The 17,455-nt window shown below is 44.0% G+C and overlaps 1 protein-coding gene across 23 annotated transcripts in view; it reads right to left on the bottom strand.

Moving 5' to 3' along the window:
• The window catches only part of TCF7L2 (transcription factor 7 like 2), a 181,113-nt gene extending 166,336 nt beyond the window's left edge, over positions 1-14,777 (bottom strand). For 8 of the 23 annotated variants that reach the window (XM_074875299.1, XM_074875309.1, XM_074875308.1 and 5 more), the window contains exons 1-3: positions 13,753-14,776; positions 13,337-13,403; positions 13,025-13,149 (exon numbers count right to left, since the gene is read on the bottom strand). In XM_074875299.1, coding sequence (XP_074731400.1) covers positions 13,025-13,149; positions 13,337-13,403; positions 13,753-13,941 — 381 coding nt within the window. In that variant the 5' untranslated portion in view covers positions 13,942-14,776. Of the gene's footprint in view, positions 1-13,024; positions 13,150-13,336; positions 13,404-13,752 lie in introns of all 23 variants that reach the window. The other 15 variants (XM_074875300.1, XM_074875311.1, XM_074875310.1 and 12 more) reach the window with 7 other exon arrangements.
• Positions 14,778-17,455: the final 2,678 nt, after the last annotated feature.

Raw genomic sequence — 17,455 nt, 5'->3', positions numbered from 1 at the left:
ACAACCCCAACAGGAGGCAGAAAAGCAAGACAGGGCCAGGCAGAACAGTAGGCTTGAGGAAATGCCACGCAATGAGGACGTTAGCTGCTCTGTGTCGCCACCTCAACTAAACTCAACAGCTGCTTTTCTAGGCTGAGCTAGATTTTACATAGCTGTAAAATCAAATAAAAGCCTTCTGCTGCTGTCATGAGCTCCTGCCTGTGACCATGACCTAAAACCAGCTTCCTCCAGCCCTCTTTCTCTGTTTATCAAGCCATGGCTGGGACATCAACTGTAGACATATTTCGGCTTTGCTGCGATGGATAACTTGGTCATAACAGTCTAACAGGAAAGGTTACCTGGCTGGCAAATGAAAGAGATCAGTGACTTTATAGAGCCAGCAATTACTTCTTAGTGATGGAGAATTACTACAGAACACTCATTACTGAAGAGATGTCAGTTACTGACAAATTACCAAACTGAGAAATTAATTGCCAGCTGAGAAAATAATGCACAAAGGATATGACAGAGAAAGCCACGTTCAACAGAAGTCCATAATTTGCAACAAGTACATTCTCATCAACAATTAGTCCTGGTACAATTAGTACCATACTGGGTACTCCTTCAGGATGGCAGACATCACAACTGGTCTCTAAACCATCAATGGTTGAGACGAAATAGCATCATTTAAAAATGAAGACATTGTTCAACCTGACCATGACACTGTCCAACACACAGACCCAACTCTGTGTTCCAACACTGCATAAGCAATTCAGCATTACTGCCAGGAAAAATTGTCATCTCCTAACTCCTCCTTGTGCCTGCAAGACAACTTCTATGTGTTCAGAAAACCCTCCCATATTCACACATCATGCTCACAGACAAGGTGAGTGAACTTGGGGAACGTGTGCTCCAAGGAAACTCATACAGAAGTGTGCTTTGCTGAACATCAACAGGCATTTTTGCAATGCAAACTCCAAGACAAGCAATTTTTCCACAGCTTTGTCATGCTAGCAGCTGACCCTGCGAGAAAAATAAATTTGCTTTTTGCTAAAATATAAAAAGATCTAGCCAAATTCTTCATCATCATCCAGTGGAAAATAATTGAGGGGGGTGGAGGTGGAGAAAAAAATCTGCATACAAAAAAACTGCACATGACCTCTGAGTTACAATTTTCACCGTCATGAGTATTTATAAGCTTTAACAGTGTTTCTGTAATCAGCAGCAAGACCTTCCTTTTTCCTCTGGTCCGTATCTTAGGAACCCAGTGCAGATGCTGGCTGATCCCAGGTCTCCAGGGCAGAAAGGAGGATGAATTAGCCATACAACACTTCCAGGGTCCCAACACAACACCTAACCAGCCATGCCCATGCCACAGGCTTTGAAGGCACCATTGATACAAAGAAACACAAGGCAGAGCAAGACATCAGGCTAAAGGGCTCCTCCCTCTCTCTCTCTCTGCATTCAGATGTGGTGCTGAACAGAGAAACGTCAACACTGACTAAATGATTAAGTAAATTAACCAAGGTTGCTACCTCCAAGCCTTTACAAAGAAGAGATCCTACATTATTTCAGGGAGAACAAATAAAAGGCAATCACAAAGCCTGAACAGCTAAGTAAATGGACATCAAAATGACTGACTTTGCACCCAGGATGATTACCGAAGAAAATAAAGGACCTTAATATTTTCTTTTCTTTAAAAGTAAAGGTGTACAGGAAATTTAGGTCACATTTTCTTCCTTGGGCCAGAACACCCACACTGCTCACTCGCTCATTCACTCCCATTTTTCTCTGTGTAGCATCTGACCAAAAGGAGCCCAGATCAAGCCTCCAGACACTCCTGCATCACACACAGCAACAACTCTGATTTTACAGTTTTATTTGGCTGGTTCACAAGACTCAGTCTCACGTAATCCATGGGCCTGATCCTTCTCCTAATAAGAGTAATGGCAAAAGTCCAGCTGGTTCAGTAGTTCTGGACAGACTTGTGTGGCAAGAGGATAAACTTTAAGGGTCCAAGCCTTATTCATTCACTTTTCTTGCTTCCACAAGTAATCCTATTAAAAATAATGGGACTGCTTCTAGGAGTCAAAGATGCAGGATCAAATAAGAGGAGAAACTGAGAAATATTTGGGGATCCCCCTCCAGCAGAGCACAAGCACATTCCCCAAAGCATCCTCTTATTTCTGTATGTCGAATTAGAGCACCAATAAAAAATAAATAAAAACAAAATGCCTGAAAATGTCATTCAAGGCAGGAAGAAGAAACTTAAGTCCTCCTTTTAAAACAAGGACAATCAAACGATGAGTAGCTGAAAATGTGGCCACACACACACACTCCTTCATATACACATACATACACAGAGGCAGTTCATCAGAAGTGAATCAGAGAGAGAAAGATGAATTTGAACCCTTTATCCCCTGTCCTTTATAAAGGCTGCCACTCAGTAAACGGAGATTGCTCTAATTACTGTGACAATTCTGCACCCCGTTCAAACAACTTTTGTGTTCCGGACAGGTTTCTCTGCGAGTTTGAAATTCTTGGCCTGAGAACCACTCTTGTCTAAAAGAGGTTTCTCGTTGCAAGCACAGAATGCAACACTAACAAGTTGTCCCTCTTTTCAGCTCCTTTCATTCTCCTCTTTTCCAATTGCCTGATTCAGGGCTTAATGGAAACTTGTCAAGGCTTTTCTTCCCACAAACCCTGTAGAGCCCCAAGGCAATCTGTGCACAGAGTAACCACAGGAATCTCATATTGTCAATTAAAATTGAATAGACACCTGATAACCAAGTATAGGCTCACAAATAATATACATCGCATGCATGTACACAGATGTGCCCACGTAACCAGTCCGATACCCAGGTTCAGGCACACCAGCAGCACAGCAACGGGCCAGCTCCCATTTACAACCACCCAGCTACACCCAGGTTCTAGCTTTCACTTTTTAATTTCATATTTATGAAATTTAATTTCATATTTATGAAATTAAAACCAAAGTACTTTCAAGTACTGTAGTTGAGCAACAGATTTCAATGGAAAATAAACTAACTACATATACCAGGCATTTGGCCTTTAATAACCCTGGGGATTCTAAAGATATTTAGCTGCTATCCAGATAAAATAAGCTCTGTGGATATTCTTTACGCAGTGGTTTTGTGACCAGTACAGTAGTTATGTTTGTGACTAGCTCCTGTACTTTTTTTTTTTTTAAATAATTGACACAGACATGTTTTAAGCTACATTTTATGGTGTAGTTGAGAATTAAGAAAAAGTCCACTGGGCAATGTAACAGGGATCGAAGTAAACTGATACATTTGGTTAATAACAATACAAATCTCAAAAACTTGACTTCCAGACGTACAACTATAATCTGTTAACTCCTTTCAGAGGGAGAAAGCCTTCTTTCCAATGTCGCAGAGAAAACAAAGATAGAAACATGCTGATTGCCATCTTATTCTTTTGATGTGTTCACTGAAGGTCATACCTTCCCCTGGATTCTTTAATACTGGCAAACATTTACAATAGCGTAATTTCAATAGCAGTCTGTTCAGCCTGGGCATAGATCAATGCAGCATCTATATGCCATCTTCCAGACCTTGCCTATGTCAGAGTAGTGGCCCTGGTTTTATAAATCTCTTAAATCTAATTAAACCAATGCAAACCTCTTACTGTGTATGCTCCCAAACCAGTTCACTGGTTTAACTAAGTTAAAATTATTCAGGCTAGGGTTTAAAGCAGTTCCAAGAGAACCTTTATTAAATATTTGCATCAGTTAAAAACCAAAATCAATGTAGTGGCTTGTCTCTAGAATAGAAAAGTCTGTAGCCTCAAACTTTTACAGATCATTATTTAAGTAGTCGCTGACTCCAGTGGGAGTTTGGATGTGCTCAGAGAGGTATGCCCCCACCTTTTCTTGCTCTATTTTTCCCTTTCTTAAAATAGGACAATTTGTTTCTATTGTATTAACATCCAAGAATCTCTCATATTCCCCAGGAAGTCCCTTTGCAGTATTTTCAGCTTGGCATTTTCTAACTATTGCTTCCCACATCCTCCTTTGGATTTTTTTGGTGTCTCAGCTGCACCACCATCACTAGTGAATTAAAAAGCAAAGACTGATTTTGTTGCATACAGCATCTTTCACACCACAGATAGTCTGGAGAGCCTTTCAAAACTGTGAGATAGATACTGGTCGAGTACAATTATATATACATACTTGGTAGCCATCAGGTGTGCAATTGTACTTCCTGTGGAGCCTAGAGCATTAAAACCTGTTCTGCAAGAGGAGAAAACAGTTAGGCAGGACTAACTGTATCAGCAGGACTAACATAATGGTTATGGGACGTTTAACACTGCAGAAAGTCCCTCCTGAATTCAGCCTCACTTCCTGGACAAATACCTGCAGGGAGTTTTGCACCCAAAACACTGGACCCCAAAAAGAATCTGCCCTCCCTTCTTCAGCAAGCAGCAAAAGCATTTCACAGAACACAAATCCATTCTCCGCTCACCAAAGCCTGCTTGTCTCCTATAATTTCTATGATTTTCCTGTCATCATTTCTTCTTTGCTGAAACCAGCAGCATATGAGTCAGAGAATAATCATTAACTTTTACAACTTCCATACAAATCCACCTACTCATATTAGAAAAGCAGTATTGACATGCAACACAGCCTTGGACCAAATCCTGATCCTGCCAGGATTCTCTGCGCTTCTGTGGGAAAGCCAGATCCTGCAGAAGCAGGAGCTCCTTTAAGTAGCGTTGGAAACACAACTTTTTTTTTTTTTTCCCCAAGAGCGAATGGACGCCACAGAAGAAGCAATATATCAATATGACATTTAGTTGAGTTTGGCTTTTTCAATACCTTTATCCACTTTTGAAGAAGTTGGCCATTGGTTCAAGACACACAGGGCCCAATCCAAAGCCATCCGTTATTAATAGAAGCCTTTTTTCCACTGACTTCAATGGATCTTGGACCAAGCCCAAGGAAGACAAGATTTCACAGCAGTAAGAGTGACACACATTCTCCGCATTCAAAAAAAAACAATACGTAGCATTTACGATGTCAATCTGTATAGCGCAGTTTTGTTTGTGTTTTGCTTTTTTTAAATAGGCTCTAGGCTGTCGGATTAATGCAACCAAGAAGCCTCTCTGAAGTTGGAAGGAATTACAGGCAGATACAAAATGCCATAGTGAGATACATAATATTCCCAGTATTTCCCCCAACTAGAATATAAAGGCATCCTCTACCACAATATTGCTTATAAGTTGCTGTAGCCACACTTTAAAGTGTCCCATCATTATAAACTCCTCTAGTAACAGCTACAACATTACCCATGATGAATTAATTTGTATTAATATGGCTATCACACGCATTTCCATATGAAATCCATTGTTCTGGAGCATTAATAAAAACCTCACCAAGTAACATGGTACTCCTATATTTAGTTTAAAGAAATATAAAATAAATACATTAAAATTGTTAATATCTTTAGTACATCATAATTGGCACAGCAAGCAGAAACCCAGTTATCTTCTCAGTACGTATTTATAGCATCACCCTTCCCCATTCATTCCGCATTTTCTTAGAGAATCTGCTGTACCCTACATCTGCAATTCATTGACTTTACAATTTACCACATGTTGAGATGGAGAGGTCTCAGCTCCATTTGAATCACTGCACAAATATGCAAGTGATTTATCGTTTTAAAACTGAAGACTGCAGAAGAACGACTCCACTTTTCCTGAACATTACTCCTTCTGGCAGACCATGAACAATTACAGCGCGTACTAATTAAGCTCTGTAAATGTGCTGTGCCCTGCTAATGCCTACCAGGCCTCAAATTTAGTTGCATGAAGCCAAACTTCAGCCAGCGACTTAACTCATTCAGCGCTGCCCAGTTGCCTGAGCATGACCCCACAAAGAATAAGGGTCGAGGGTTTAGCCGACCTAAAACAAAGGCGCGAGACTGAACAGATTTTGCCAGAAAGAATCAGAGGGGGGAGATGCTGGAGGGGGTGGGAAGCGTCTTGGGAACTGGAGGAACATCCTTGTTGATAACCTGTTAAAAAGGTACAATACCACACCAGCTTTGCAGCGAAGTGCTGGGGGATTCGGATTTGTCCCCGGGGGCTAATAAGTCACAGCGTTCCATTGATTAGGGAAATGCATAAAACCTTCAACAAAACTGTACAGCTATTTGTGGAAGGGCCAAATTGACAGCCCCCTCATTTTTTTTTTAAGTCGGGTTTTACATGGCTCATAGAAGAAAAACATATGGGCAAAGGAGCACAGCTTTCCACCACACACATAACCCTGCCTTTTTCTTAAATTAGTCTCCAAGCATAACAGTAACCTACAGGGAACCCAAAATCAACTGCTGGAGAAATTAAAGCTAAAGGTAATACCTAGGCATATTTGAGCAATCACATTATCTTGTTAAAACACACACACCCCCCCAGCACAGACAAGACAGCAGTACTTCAAATCTGACTGTCCACTCTAGGAAAGTGTGTTTAATGTAGAGTGAGCTGAGAATAACGAGCTTTGCTGAGTGAAGCAGTGTTTCTCCTCGGGCCCCAGACTTTGCTGACACTTAAGAGTCAATCCCCAGATCCCAAGCTTCCCCTCCAACCATCCGTTTAAATACTGGCATTTTTTTCCACCCCCCCAAGTTTCTATGATTTCTCCTCACGCTCCAACATCCCTCCTTTGTCCTCCAATTACTCTCCAGCGGCCTCCGCTCCCACCATGCCTTCCCCCAGTTACCCCCTCCCAAAACACCATCATCAGCACATCCCCCCTGCTCCCCTTGCCCCTCCACGCTGACCTACACATCCATCCCAGACTGTCCCTTCCAGCAGGATGCAGGGCTTCTCCCCTAAAAACCGCCTCTAACCTCAACACCTCAACTCATTCAGCACATTTTCCCTTAACACAGGCTTTTGCTGCTTTTTAAAAGGCCCTGTTTTATACGCACAAAACAGTCTAATAGACGTATTTCCAAGCATCCACCTTTTGCTTAAAACCTGATGCAATTTTCTTTTTTTCCTCCCCTGGCTCAGTGGTACATGAGAAAATTAAAGGACGTTTCCAGGTGTCATCTGTCTTTAAATGTTTGCTTGTGGCGGTATCTAGGAAATACTGCACAATACTGCTGAGACCTCTGTAAAGGACACGAGCTGCTCTCAACTTCTTCCCTCCTTCAGCCTGGCTGCGTCACCCACAGCCCAGCCTTTACAGCACTGCAAGTGTTAATTATAAACTTCGGAGCCTGCATAAAAAAAGCACAAACATAAACCAGCAGTTGGGAGGAGGAGCAGAAATATTCTTTGCTTTTGGGTGGGGAGAGAGAGGATTTCCATATCTCCCCCCCACACCCCCAGCACCACACTCCATCTCTCATTGCTTATAATTAGTGAAAGAAATTTGACCCACTGCCAGTGTCTGTGGACCTTGGATATTATAAGGCCAGCGTGGCGTCAAATATCTTAACATTCATAAGTGTTATAGGCTGTAAATAAACCCCGTGGATTTATGACCCTGCGGTGCTTGCCAGCAAACGACTGTGGCACATTTCTTTCAGCAGACCTGTCGAGGTGCAAGTTTGCCTTTGGTTGTAAAATTAACCATTTCCTTCACAAATGTGCCCAATTAGAAGTCAAAGTTTTAAGGCTTACTTACATATTTGCCAGGACACAGTACTGAGGAGACGCCCAGGGAACAGAGCTTTAAACTTCCCCCCAAACCTCACAAACCCCCTCAAAGCAAAACTTCTCACAACAGCTCCAGTGTGGGAGCAAAGTGTCTTATTTCACCAAAAAAACCGGAAAAAAAAAAAAAACCAAACTGACAATCCGACCGCTTTTATGCCTATCGCCAGCTCTCATTTTTGGCTGCTCTGAGGCTGGGGGGAGCAGGAGTCTCCCCCCGGGCTGTGCCTGGAGAAGGATCTCCTCCCTTCCCCCAGGATAATGTCATCTGCTTCCTGTGTAGGAGAGCATTTGCTAAATCCAGGTTGTCTCATGCTTAACTGCCAATAATCCAACTTCCACATAACTCCCAGACAGCTGGGAAAAGGTCCTCAGAGTTTTTAGTCATGGTACAGAAACACACGTCCACACAAAAAATCTGCAGCTGTCCTTTTTCTCTACACCACATTTTTTATCTGATTTTGGGGCCCAGTCATGAAAGTCTTGACAAATTTAAAACATTTCTACCTACATTCTGGTTTACAAGCTCCAATGAAAGCTGCAACATACTCCTTCCCCCCCCCTCCACCTTCAGCTGACAAATCAGCAGATATTTGCTTGAACAAAAAACGAAGAGGAAGGAGGGGAAAAAAAACCCACCCCACTCAACATCATCAGTCCATGTATGAATGTATTCAAAAAACCTGGAAAGGCATCTACTGTATTTTTTTTTTTCAGTACAGATCAGCCACTGGTGCACCTATTAAAATTGTTCGATTTCCAAAGCAAATATTATTTTTAATGAAGTGCAGTCCTGCAATTATCCTGTATACTCAAGTAACAGTACAGCATTATATTGTTTTGCAAGGTCCCAGAAACATGAAACTTTTCTCTAACTAATTTTCATAGCCCCCTAAAGAGAAGCTGATTGACTAAGCAATGCAGCATTTGCTCCAGAATGAAATCTTATCAGAAAAAAAAAAAAAAAAAAAAAACAAACAGAAGAATTAAAAATAAATCAGCTTCTTTACCGAAAATAAGTTAACAAACAAACAAGGTCTGTTTGCCATTGTATACCAGCTATGCTAATGCTATGCAGAGTGATTCAGCAATCTACCTAATTAAGCATGAGGAAAGTTTCTTTATGGAGGTTCCATTTGATTTACGCCACAGGACCATCAGTTCTTATTTAATAGCTTGTTTTTACACAAGTCCAGAAACTTTATTAAAAGCATGTCTGTTCAATTTTTTTTTTTAAAAAAAAGTAAATAATTCACTCGCCATTGAATAGCTATGTATCACAAAGTACCAAAGTGCTGACATATTAAGTTGTATCTACATTATTAAACTAGTTGGTGGACGTTAATACTATAATCCATACTGCAGACATTAAACCTCAACCATAAAGATTAGTAAAGAATTAATATTGTCACATCGAGACTGAAACCCTAACACACCAGCCATAAATATTTCTGAAGGAGATGAAAAACAATTAGCATAAATACCAAAGAAGGGCAAGAACACCTGTTCTTTTTCAGTGCGATAAGCATTTTATTGTTCTCTATTTAAAATGTAATGACCTGTGTAATTACAGTAATATTACATTGTATTGCAAGGGCTTGGAATGTCACACTTTGAAAAGTGTTGTCAAAACAATTGGAGGGAGGGAAAAAAAAAAGGACCACCATTAACCCTTCACACCCCAGGGTCTATAGCTTTTGTATTAGGAAGGATTATGTTGTTTGATTCAGTAGATAAAGGAAAACATCAATTTTTCAAGTCAATTAAAGAAAAAAAGTTTCTTCCTGAACGTAAAATCTAGGCAAGGGAGCTGCTCTCCACCACAGCTATTCCCAACTCCCAAACTTCAGGACCAAATGCAAGCTTACTCCTACAGTCTTACTCAGCAAGCGACAATTTAGGGGAAAGGAAGATGCAACAGCACTAGCAAAAATAAGAGTATCTGCCAGCAGGGTTTTCTCAAATCACAACGCATCTATTTGCTTACCGAAAGCATTAACCAAGCTCTAAATTTAGGGTAAAAATAAAATACACCACTTCATTTTCAAACTCGGAAAGGAAAACATTCTCCTTTATTATCCCTAACAGGCAGCTACCCCAGTCCCTCTGCAAGCATAGGTATGAACTGGCACTCTCAGATGCATTACTTCATTACTATTTGACTAGACCTCTGCTTAATACACATCTATTCTTAAAGCAATCCACAATATTCTATCAAAAGCAAGATTAACATGCAAAAAATCTTTGACTTTTAAAAATAAAATTATTCCTATCAAGCTTCATAAAGAGTTTGCAGTATTTAAAGCATTGTTCTTGAGATAATATATTATTCATCATAAGCAGATTTTATGCTACTTCATAATTTTTCACATTCCTGAAGCAGTAAAGCAAAAATTGCTGCCCACGAGTTTGCTCTTGAACAGACAATTACAGGTACATTTACAAAACAAAGTAATCCCGCTACACCCCCAAATAAAACAAAAAGAAAAAAAATCCAGGGGAAAACAAACAAACAAAAAAACCACACCCACAGACCTTTAAGATTCTACAACAGCAGCAAAAGGAAAGGAAAAGCAATTTTGCTACGTATCTGCATCACCTCTTTACCTTGCATGCTCTAAAACTCAACAAATATAGCTTCAGGAAAAACTACATAAATAAAAATAAAATTCATAATTATGCAGAATCATCTATACCTTTTCAACCTGTATTTTACAAAAAAACAAACAGGAGAGAGAAAGATCTAGTTCGTCTGGAACTGAGAGCTGGTACAGCAGAGAACTAGAATCCACCTAAAAACAGTGTGTGACAGACAACAGCTATCCCGCTGAATCTTTATAATATTCTGCTCTCAGGCCTAAATAAACAACTTTAATTTTTCCTGGCTATAATTAAGTGGCAGGCAAACAAACAACCGTACGGAATGTGAAAGAATAAGGTTAAGAAGATAGGAGAAGGTTGCTGAAGCCTGCATGTGGAAATAAGAAAACTGCCTATTGAGTGTGGAAATACCCTTTCAGAATCCATCTGATAACACAAGCAGGCCACCTGCTATACCAACAATAAAACAACCTGTAATCTTTTGTACAGTACCTTTACTTCACACAAACCCAACATTCCTATGGAGGCCTTTTTTAACTGTGGGGGAGCAAGGGGAGGAAGAATACTTCCAGGAAGGCTAACTGCTGAAGGATCCTATCTTCTTCACATGCTAAGGGAAAAAGGATCTATAATAAAGGTAATGAGGAAAAAATACAGAACTGTAGCCGTTGTAAGAAAAACGTTTAAAGAAAAAAGCAGTGGAGATGTGCTTCCTATTAGCCTATACTTGGAACAGTGGAATGCATTTAAGGTAAAAAAGGAGGGGGAAAAAAAAGGAATAAAAAGGAATACAAAGCTTCACAATTTGTAACAAAGTGATTTGTAACAAAGATTGTTTTGCCATCTGGATCCTGGTGCTTACAGAATTTGGAATCTTATCACCATCATCCATATACATGTGGGTGACCATATTCAAAAGGAAAAATATAATGCATTCAGCCCTGAATTCTCCTCCCAATCATTACAATTGCAAACTGCAGTTACCCCTATGCTACCGTCCCAGAAATCACCTCCTTGCAAGAAGAGCCTTACAAGCTACCAAAATAAAACCCTACCACAGCCCTAAATATATGCAACGTCAGAAAACCTTCCTTAGTCTCCCCCTGTCACTCTGCATTTACTAATCTGTGTCTACTGACGCTTTACTAAGTGAAAACAAGACTGACCCGATGTTTAATATTTTAATGCTTTAAAACACTTGTAGATCTGATACACTGAAGTTGTCCAAGCCCTCAGTCATTAGTACGGCTTCAACATCTACCAAACAGTAGATCTATTATTGTAAATCGCTATCTCGTGTTACCACAAGGAAAAAAAAAAAAGTGTATAAACACACATGGTGACGGTGGGGACGCTTCAGATTTAGAAACACCCAAAAGAAACAAAACAGCAACGCTAAACCTATCGGTAGGAATACACAATACTTTGTAGTCCCAGTGGATTTTGTCGTTTTAGCTAAAAATGATTAAAAACTCTTAAAAAAAAAAGGCGACACTTGAGAAATCTGATGTCAGAGCAGAGCACACCGTGGGTGACACTACGAGTGGAAAACCAGCTGGGACTACAAACCGACCGGTAGACCCCAAAGTTTCCTGGGATCCCGGGATCTGGACTAAAACTTGCCCTACCTCCAGGCACAGGCGTGCAGACAAGCACACCCCTGCCGCTGAACCCGGGGTTAAGGGGAAAAAAAAAAAAAAAAAAAAAAAAACCAACAACAGAAAACCGGACGCTTTCAGCAAATTGTTTTTCTGCCAGCATACTTCCAGAAGGAATTTTGCTCGACTTGTTTGATTATTTTTTGTTGTTGTTCGAGCTGAGAGAGGCGATTTCTGCTGCCGGACTCAGCCCTCTGCTTTGCTCTCCCCCTCAGGTCCTTCCCCCCCCCGGCACCGCAAGGCACACACGAAGACCGAGCCGCTCCGGGGCTGCTTCCCGCGGCGCAGCCCCGGGGGAAGGGGGGTGTCGCCGCCCCCGGGCAGGGGTTCCGCGTCCCTGCCCCCGCTGTGCCGCCGGGCCCGGCCGCGCTCCCGGGCAGGCGGGAGTTGGGCGCGGACTGGCCGCGGGGCCGCCAGCGCTGAGACCGGACACAACTCGCGGCGCCCACGGCCGGGAGGGGAGGTTGCCCCGCGCGGGGCACAATGACATCGGCGCTCCCGCAGGGCGGGGGCGGGCGAGGGCAGGAGAGGGTTAAGGGGGAGGAAAGGGGAGGGGGAGCCGGAGCCGGCCCAGCCGCCACGGAGGAGGGCGAGAGGCGACGGATCACCATGGAAAACGAGGAGTTTGGAGGGAGCGGATCCCAGACTCGGCCGGGAGAAAATACACACCCCCACCCCCCAACAGAGGGGAGTGAAGGGGACGGGGTGGGGAGCAACTCCCTGATTTATTTTTTTTTAAATTTATTTCCAGTTTTGATTGGAGGCCGGATTAGGTGTTTGAATTTTGTGCTTTTTTTTTTTCTCCCCACCCCCCCGCAGGGGAGGTTACGAGGGCTCCAGAAAACTGCCCACAAAACTGAAAGTAAAAAAAAAAAAAAAAAAAGGAAAGAGCGAAAAAAAAAAAAAATATGGCGAAGTGTAAACAAACCCCCTCCCGCCGCGGCCCACGGAGTTTGGAAAGTTTGCGGCGCGGGGGAGGGGGCGGCGGGCCGGGCCGGAGCGGGGCAACGGGGAGCGCGGCGGCGGCGGGAGCTGGGGGAGGGGGAGAGGAAAGGAGGGGGGGCAAAAAAGGCACTTACCGTTCTCGCCGTCGGAGAGAGCGATCCATTGGGCAGATACGGGCTGCTGAGGTCGGGGATCATTATAAAGGGATAACCCGGGTATGGTGGGCCCTTAAACAACCCTCCATCTTGCCTCTTCGCAGCTAACATGGCGGGGGAGACATGAGCGGGAGCGGGGAAGGAAGGGGGCAACAGGGGGAAGAGAAGGGGGGGGGGGAGGAAAACTTTTTTTAGAAAGTGTCCCAAAAAGAGGAGCCGGGAGTCCGGCGGAGGGGCGGCGGCGGTGCGGGGCGGGCGGGCGGCGGTGCCGGCCGGGCCCGCCGTACTCACCTTCCTCTAAACTTTCCCGGGATTTATCTCTGAAAGTTTCGGACCGAGGCGGGGGCCGCCGCTCCGCCTGGGAGCGAGCCGGGGGTCGGCGTGGGGCAGTTGGGGAGAGGGGTGGTGGGGTGGTTGGGGTGGGGTGGGTTGTTTTTTTTTTTTTGGGGGGGGGGGGGAGAGAAGGGAGGAGGGGAGGAATAAAAGGCGAAGAAGAAGGGAAAGGTGCGGGGAGGAGGTGGAAGGAGAAACAAACAGAACAAAACAAGAAGGCATCGTTACAAGTTGGTGCCGCGGAGGAAAGTTGGGCGCCGGCGGGAGCGGGACCCGGCGCGGCGCCCCCGGCCCCGGCCGCGGCCCCGGCGAGGCAGCGCGGCCCCCGCCCGCCCGCCGCCCCGAAACGGCCCCGCGGGGGGCTTCCCCCGTACCTCCGAGTCTGAGGAGCTGTTTTGATTCGTTTCTGATTCATTGACGAGAGACGACTTGACATCAGCTAAATCCCTCTCCGCCGAGGAGTTCTCGGAGATCTTCTCCTCCTGCTCCCCTTCGTCTTTGAAAGAGATCAGTTCATCGTTGGCGCCCAGGTCGTCCCCTCCACCGCCGTTCAGCTGCGGCATTTTCCTCCTGGCTCACCCCACCAGCAGCAATTTTGCAAAAAGGGGAAGGGGGAAAAAAAAGAAGAAAAAAAAAAGAGGGGAATGGGGGGGGAAAAAAGGAAAAAAGAAGAGGGGAGGGGGGGGGAAAGTTTGCACCAAAAAAAAGAAGAGTCCAAGGTGAAAGTTTCTTTTTTTTCCCCTTCTCTTTCCTCCTGGGGAGGGGAAAAGAGGGAGGAGGAGGGGAGGGAAATGTCTCCTCTTTGCTCCTTTGCACCAGTGACTTTAGGCTTCTTCCTTTCCTTCTTCGGGATTTTCTCTTTCTTTCTTCCAGGGAGCTGGTCGGCGTGCACTGCGCGCACACGCACTCACACCCGCGCACGCACTCACGAAAAAATTAATAATAATAAAAAATATAGCGACGGGGGGAGGGGGGGGCGTAGGGGAAAAAAAAAAATAATGCAACAAACAAACCCAAGAAGTCAGCTGTAACGGGGGGGCAGCCGCCGCGGATATTGGGAGCCTGTGCCGCTCGGGTTTGAGTGAGTTGAAGTTGGACTGAGAGCTTTTCAGTTCAAAGGCGGCGCTGATTGACAGATAGAAAAAGGGGGATCGAAATCCGGAGGAACGGAGAAGTCTGGGATCCGGGATTATTGACAGGGAGCGAGAAACACACCAGGCACTTAATGAGATGCAGGAGGGGGCGGGGGCTCCCCGGTGACGTCTGCATAAATAAACAGGTCTGGGGCGCGGGAGGGGGAGGAGGAGGAGGAGGAGGAGGAGGAGGGTGGGGGAAGTAGGAAACTAACAATGATCCTTTTTGGCATGGGAGCGGGAGGGGAGGGGAGCAGCCTGCGGGGGCGCGGGGGGGCCGCCGGCGCGGGGGGGGAGGGGGGCAAAAAAAATTAAAAAAATTAAAATTTAAAAAAAAATTGTACTGTAGCCCGGAGCTCGAGGGCGGGGGGGAACGAGGGGAAAAGCACCCAAACGAGTGCCCCTATCTCCGCTCTTTGGAAAGCACTAACTTTTACATACTGAGCATTAATAAACATATCTCCATGCAGTCCGGATTCTCCTGAAGGATGTGTGCCCTTATTATTTGTGTACATGTGACTACAGGGTGGTGGGTTTGGTTTTTTTCTTTTAAACCATTAACATTTTTCCTGCCACTCGTTGGAGGTAAGAAACTCCAATCATAATAAACACTATAATATAGTAAAAGCCTTTTTTTTAAGCAGCACTTGCTCCTTGCATTTATTATGGTTATAACACGCAGGATGAAAATGTGCGAGATCACTCGCTGAAGATCAGATATTTCCAAATTATCTTATAGGAAGGCATAATATTTTTTGGTCCTTGATGTAAAAAAAAAAAAAAAAAAAAAAGAGGAAGAGGAATGTGACTGCTAAGAAGTTAATTAGCATGGCAGGACGGAGAATCAAGGACTCCCAGACTTCAGAAGTGAAAAGTTGCGGTGGCGTAAACATCACGCTGGGGGAAATCAAAGCGAAAGCGGGCTGGTCCCCGCGGCGGGGGGGGCCGAGGGGCCCGTCCCGGGCGGCCCCGGCCGCGGGGTCCCCGCGGGCAGCGGAGCCGCCAGCCCGGGCGAGGGCCGCTCCGCTCCGGGGCTTGAGACAGCGTTTTTGTCAAGTCACTAGCCAGGGCTCTGCCTGCGCAGCAACAAAATGGGGAGCAGAATAATGCAGATGCAAGAAATGGCATCTGTTACCCGAATATAATGTGGTGAGGGGAAGGGGAAAACAAATTGATCTTCCAGCAGTGACAAATTGTAACAATGGACGAGTCAATTGGAAACTTTAACATGGGCAAGGAACAAAAGGAGGGGAGCGGGGAGGAAGGGGGGGGGGGGGGGGGGAGACAGTAATTTCAATGGGAATTAGTAAATTGCCTAATGGAAATGGTGTTTGAAAGCAAGGGACAGGCTGTACTAAATAATCCAAACATTCCTCCAGAAATCTAACCTGCTGCTCATGCTAAGGGCCATTCAGCACATAGGGTTTCCAAAACAAAGCCAATTTGTCGTGCAATATTTAGAGAGTTTGGGGGTTTCAGCTAAACTGTCTTCTATAAAAAGAATAATAAAAATAATAATACAGAGATCGACAAGGCTAACACAAATTCTCAGGCATTAAAAAGTTCACATAGAAATTTGCATACTAAAGGGAAAGATGCAGACAAAATAGAAATAAAAAAAATCACTGCAACTTACAACTTTAATATTAATCAGTAAAGCAGAAGTAGAGTGAAAGGAAGCATGAAAAGAAGTAAAACAAATGTGTACATTTAATCAGACAGGATTGCATAGGACACAAAGAACAGGGCTAATTAGTCTCAGCAGGTAGGGACTAACCTTCAGACTTCATAAATAAATAAGTCTGTGAACAATGTCTAAGTGGGAATATGGAGACAGAAAAGGGATTATTTCAAGACACCAAGTAAAAACATGAAGAATGAAATACTTCACTGTTAGCTCAGTGTAGAAATCCATTGAACAGTTTCTTTTTCCACTGGTCTTTTGACTAACTTGCTTTTGACTTTCAGAGATTTTGCTAAATAAATGTCTGTGGGCATGCACACTCCCCATTTGCCCCTGATTATGTACTTACTGTCTTTGCTAACTAGTGCCTTGCAGAGTGACACCTTAACAAATATTCTTCATTTTTGTTTGCCTTTTGATTTTTAAAATGCCTTTATATCCCAGAACAATATGAGATTAGAAATACAAATGTGACAGACTCCTATTTACTTTGCAGGGCCATGTGTTATAATTTGATCCAAATGAACAAAAACAGTTGCACAGTTTTGTTTTGTTTTTCAAAGATCTTTTTACAATCTGCTGTGGGTTTTTTTTAAACAAGTACACTTTTGCTTCAGTCCCAGTGTAGCTGGTAACTACTTAGTAAGCATCATCAAAAGTTGGTGTTCAAGACGGGCCCAGTCCTTGCCCAAAGCTGGCTACGGAAGAAGGGCCTGATTCTGTAGAGCCTCACACGTGCAAGTAACATTACTGACAGGGTGTTCTTGAGGATGGTGACACACCTGGGCTACTCATGCAAGTAAAGTTACTCACATGAGTAAATGCCGACAGAAGACAGCTCAGCGTTGTTCGCCCCAACGCCACGTGGTGGTCCTAGGTACAGAAGTTGGCTCTGGTGGCTTCAGGCTGGGAGGCCGAGGGGCTGTGCCCTAGCTGTGGAAGGCATTGCCCATGTGCGTTTGCGCAGCTGGAATTTTGCCACCACAATGGACTCAGAAGAGCCCCATGAAGGTCCAGGGAACTGCTTTCTAACTTGCATGGCAACATCAAGTTATTCCTATTGCAAACTTCTAGGGTTTTGTTTTCAAACCGAAGCTCATAGCTAGCTTGGTTTTGAAGTATTGTCGATGATTACTAAACTGACATGGTTTAATTAAGATAGTACAAGTCACTTAGGATAGCTTATGCATTTTATTTGTATAATTTTCCTTTATGTAGCAGTTCTTGTTTCATGCTCAGGGAAGTGAGGGCTCTCCAGGG

This window comes from Strix uralensis, chromosome 7 (assembly GCF_047716275.1).
Source record: "Strix uralensis isolate ZFMK-TIS-50842 chromosome 7, bStrUra1, whole genome shotgun sequence".
NCBI classification, from domain to species: domain Eukaryota; kingdom Metazoa; phylum Chordata; class Aves; order Strigiformes; family Strigidae; genus Strix; species Strix uralensis.
The sequence above is the reverse complement of the archived record's forward strand: the minus strand, read 5'-3'. Positions and strand labels throughout refer to the sequence as shown.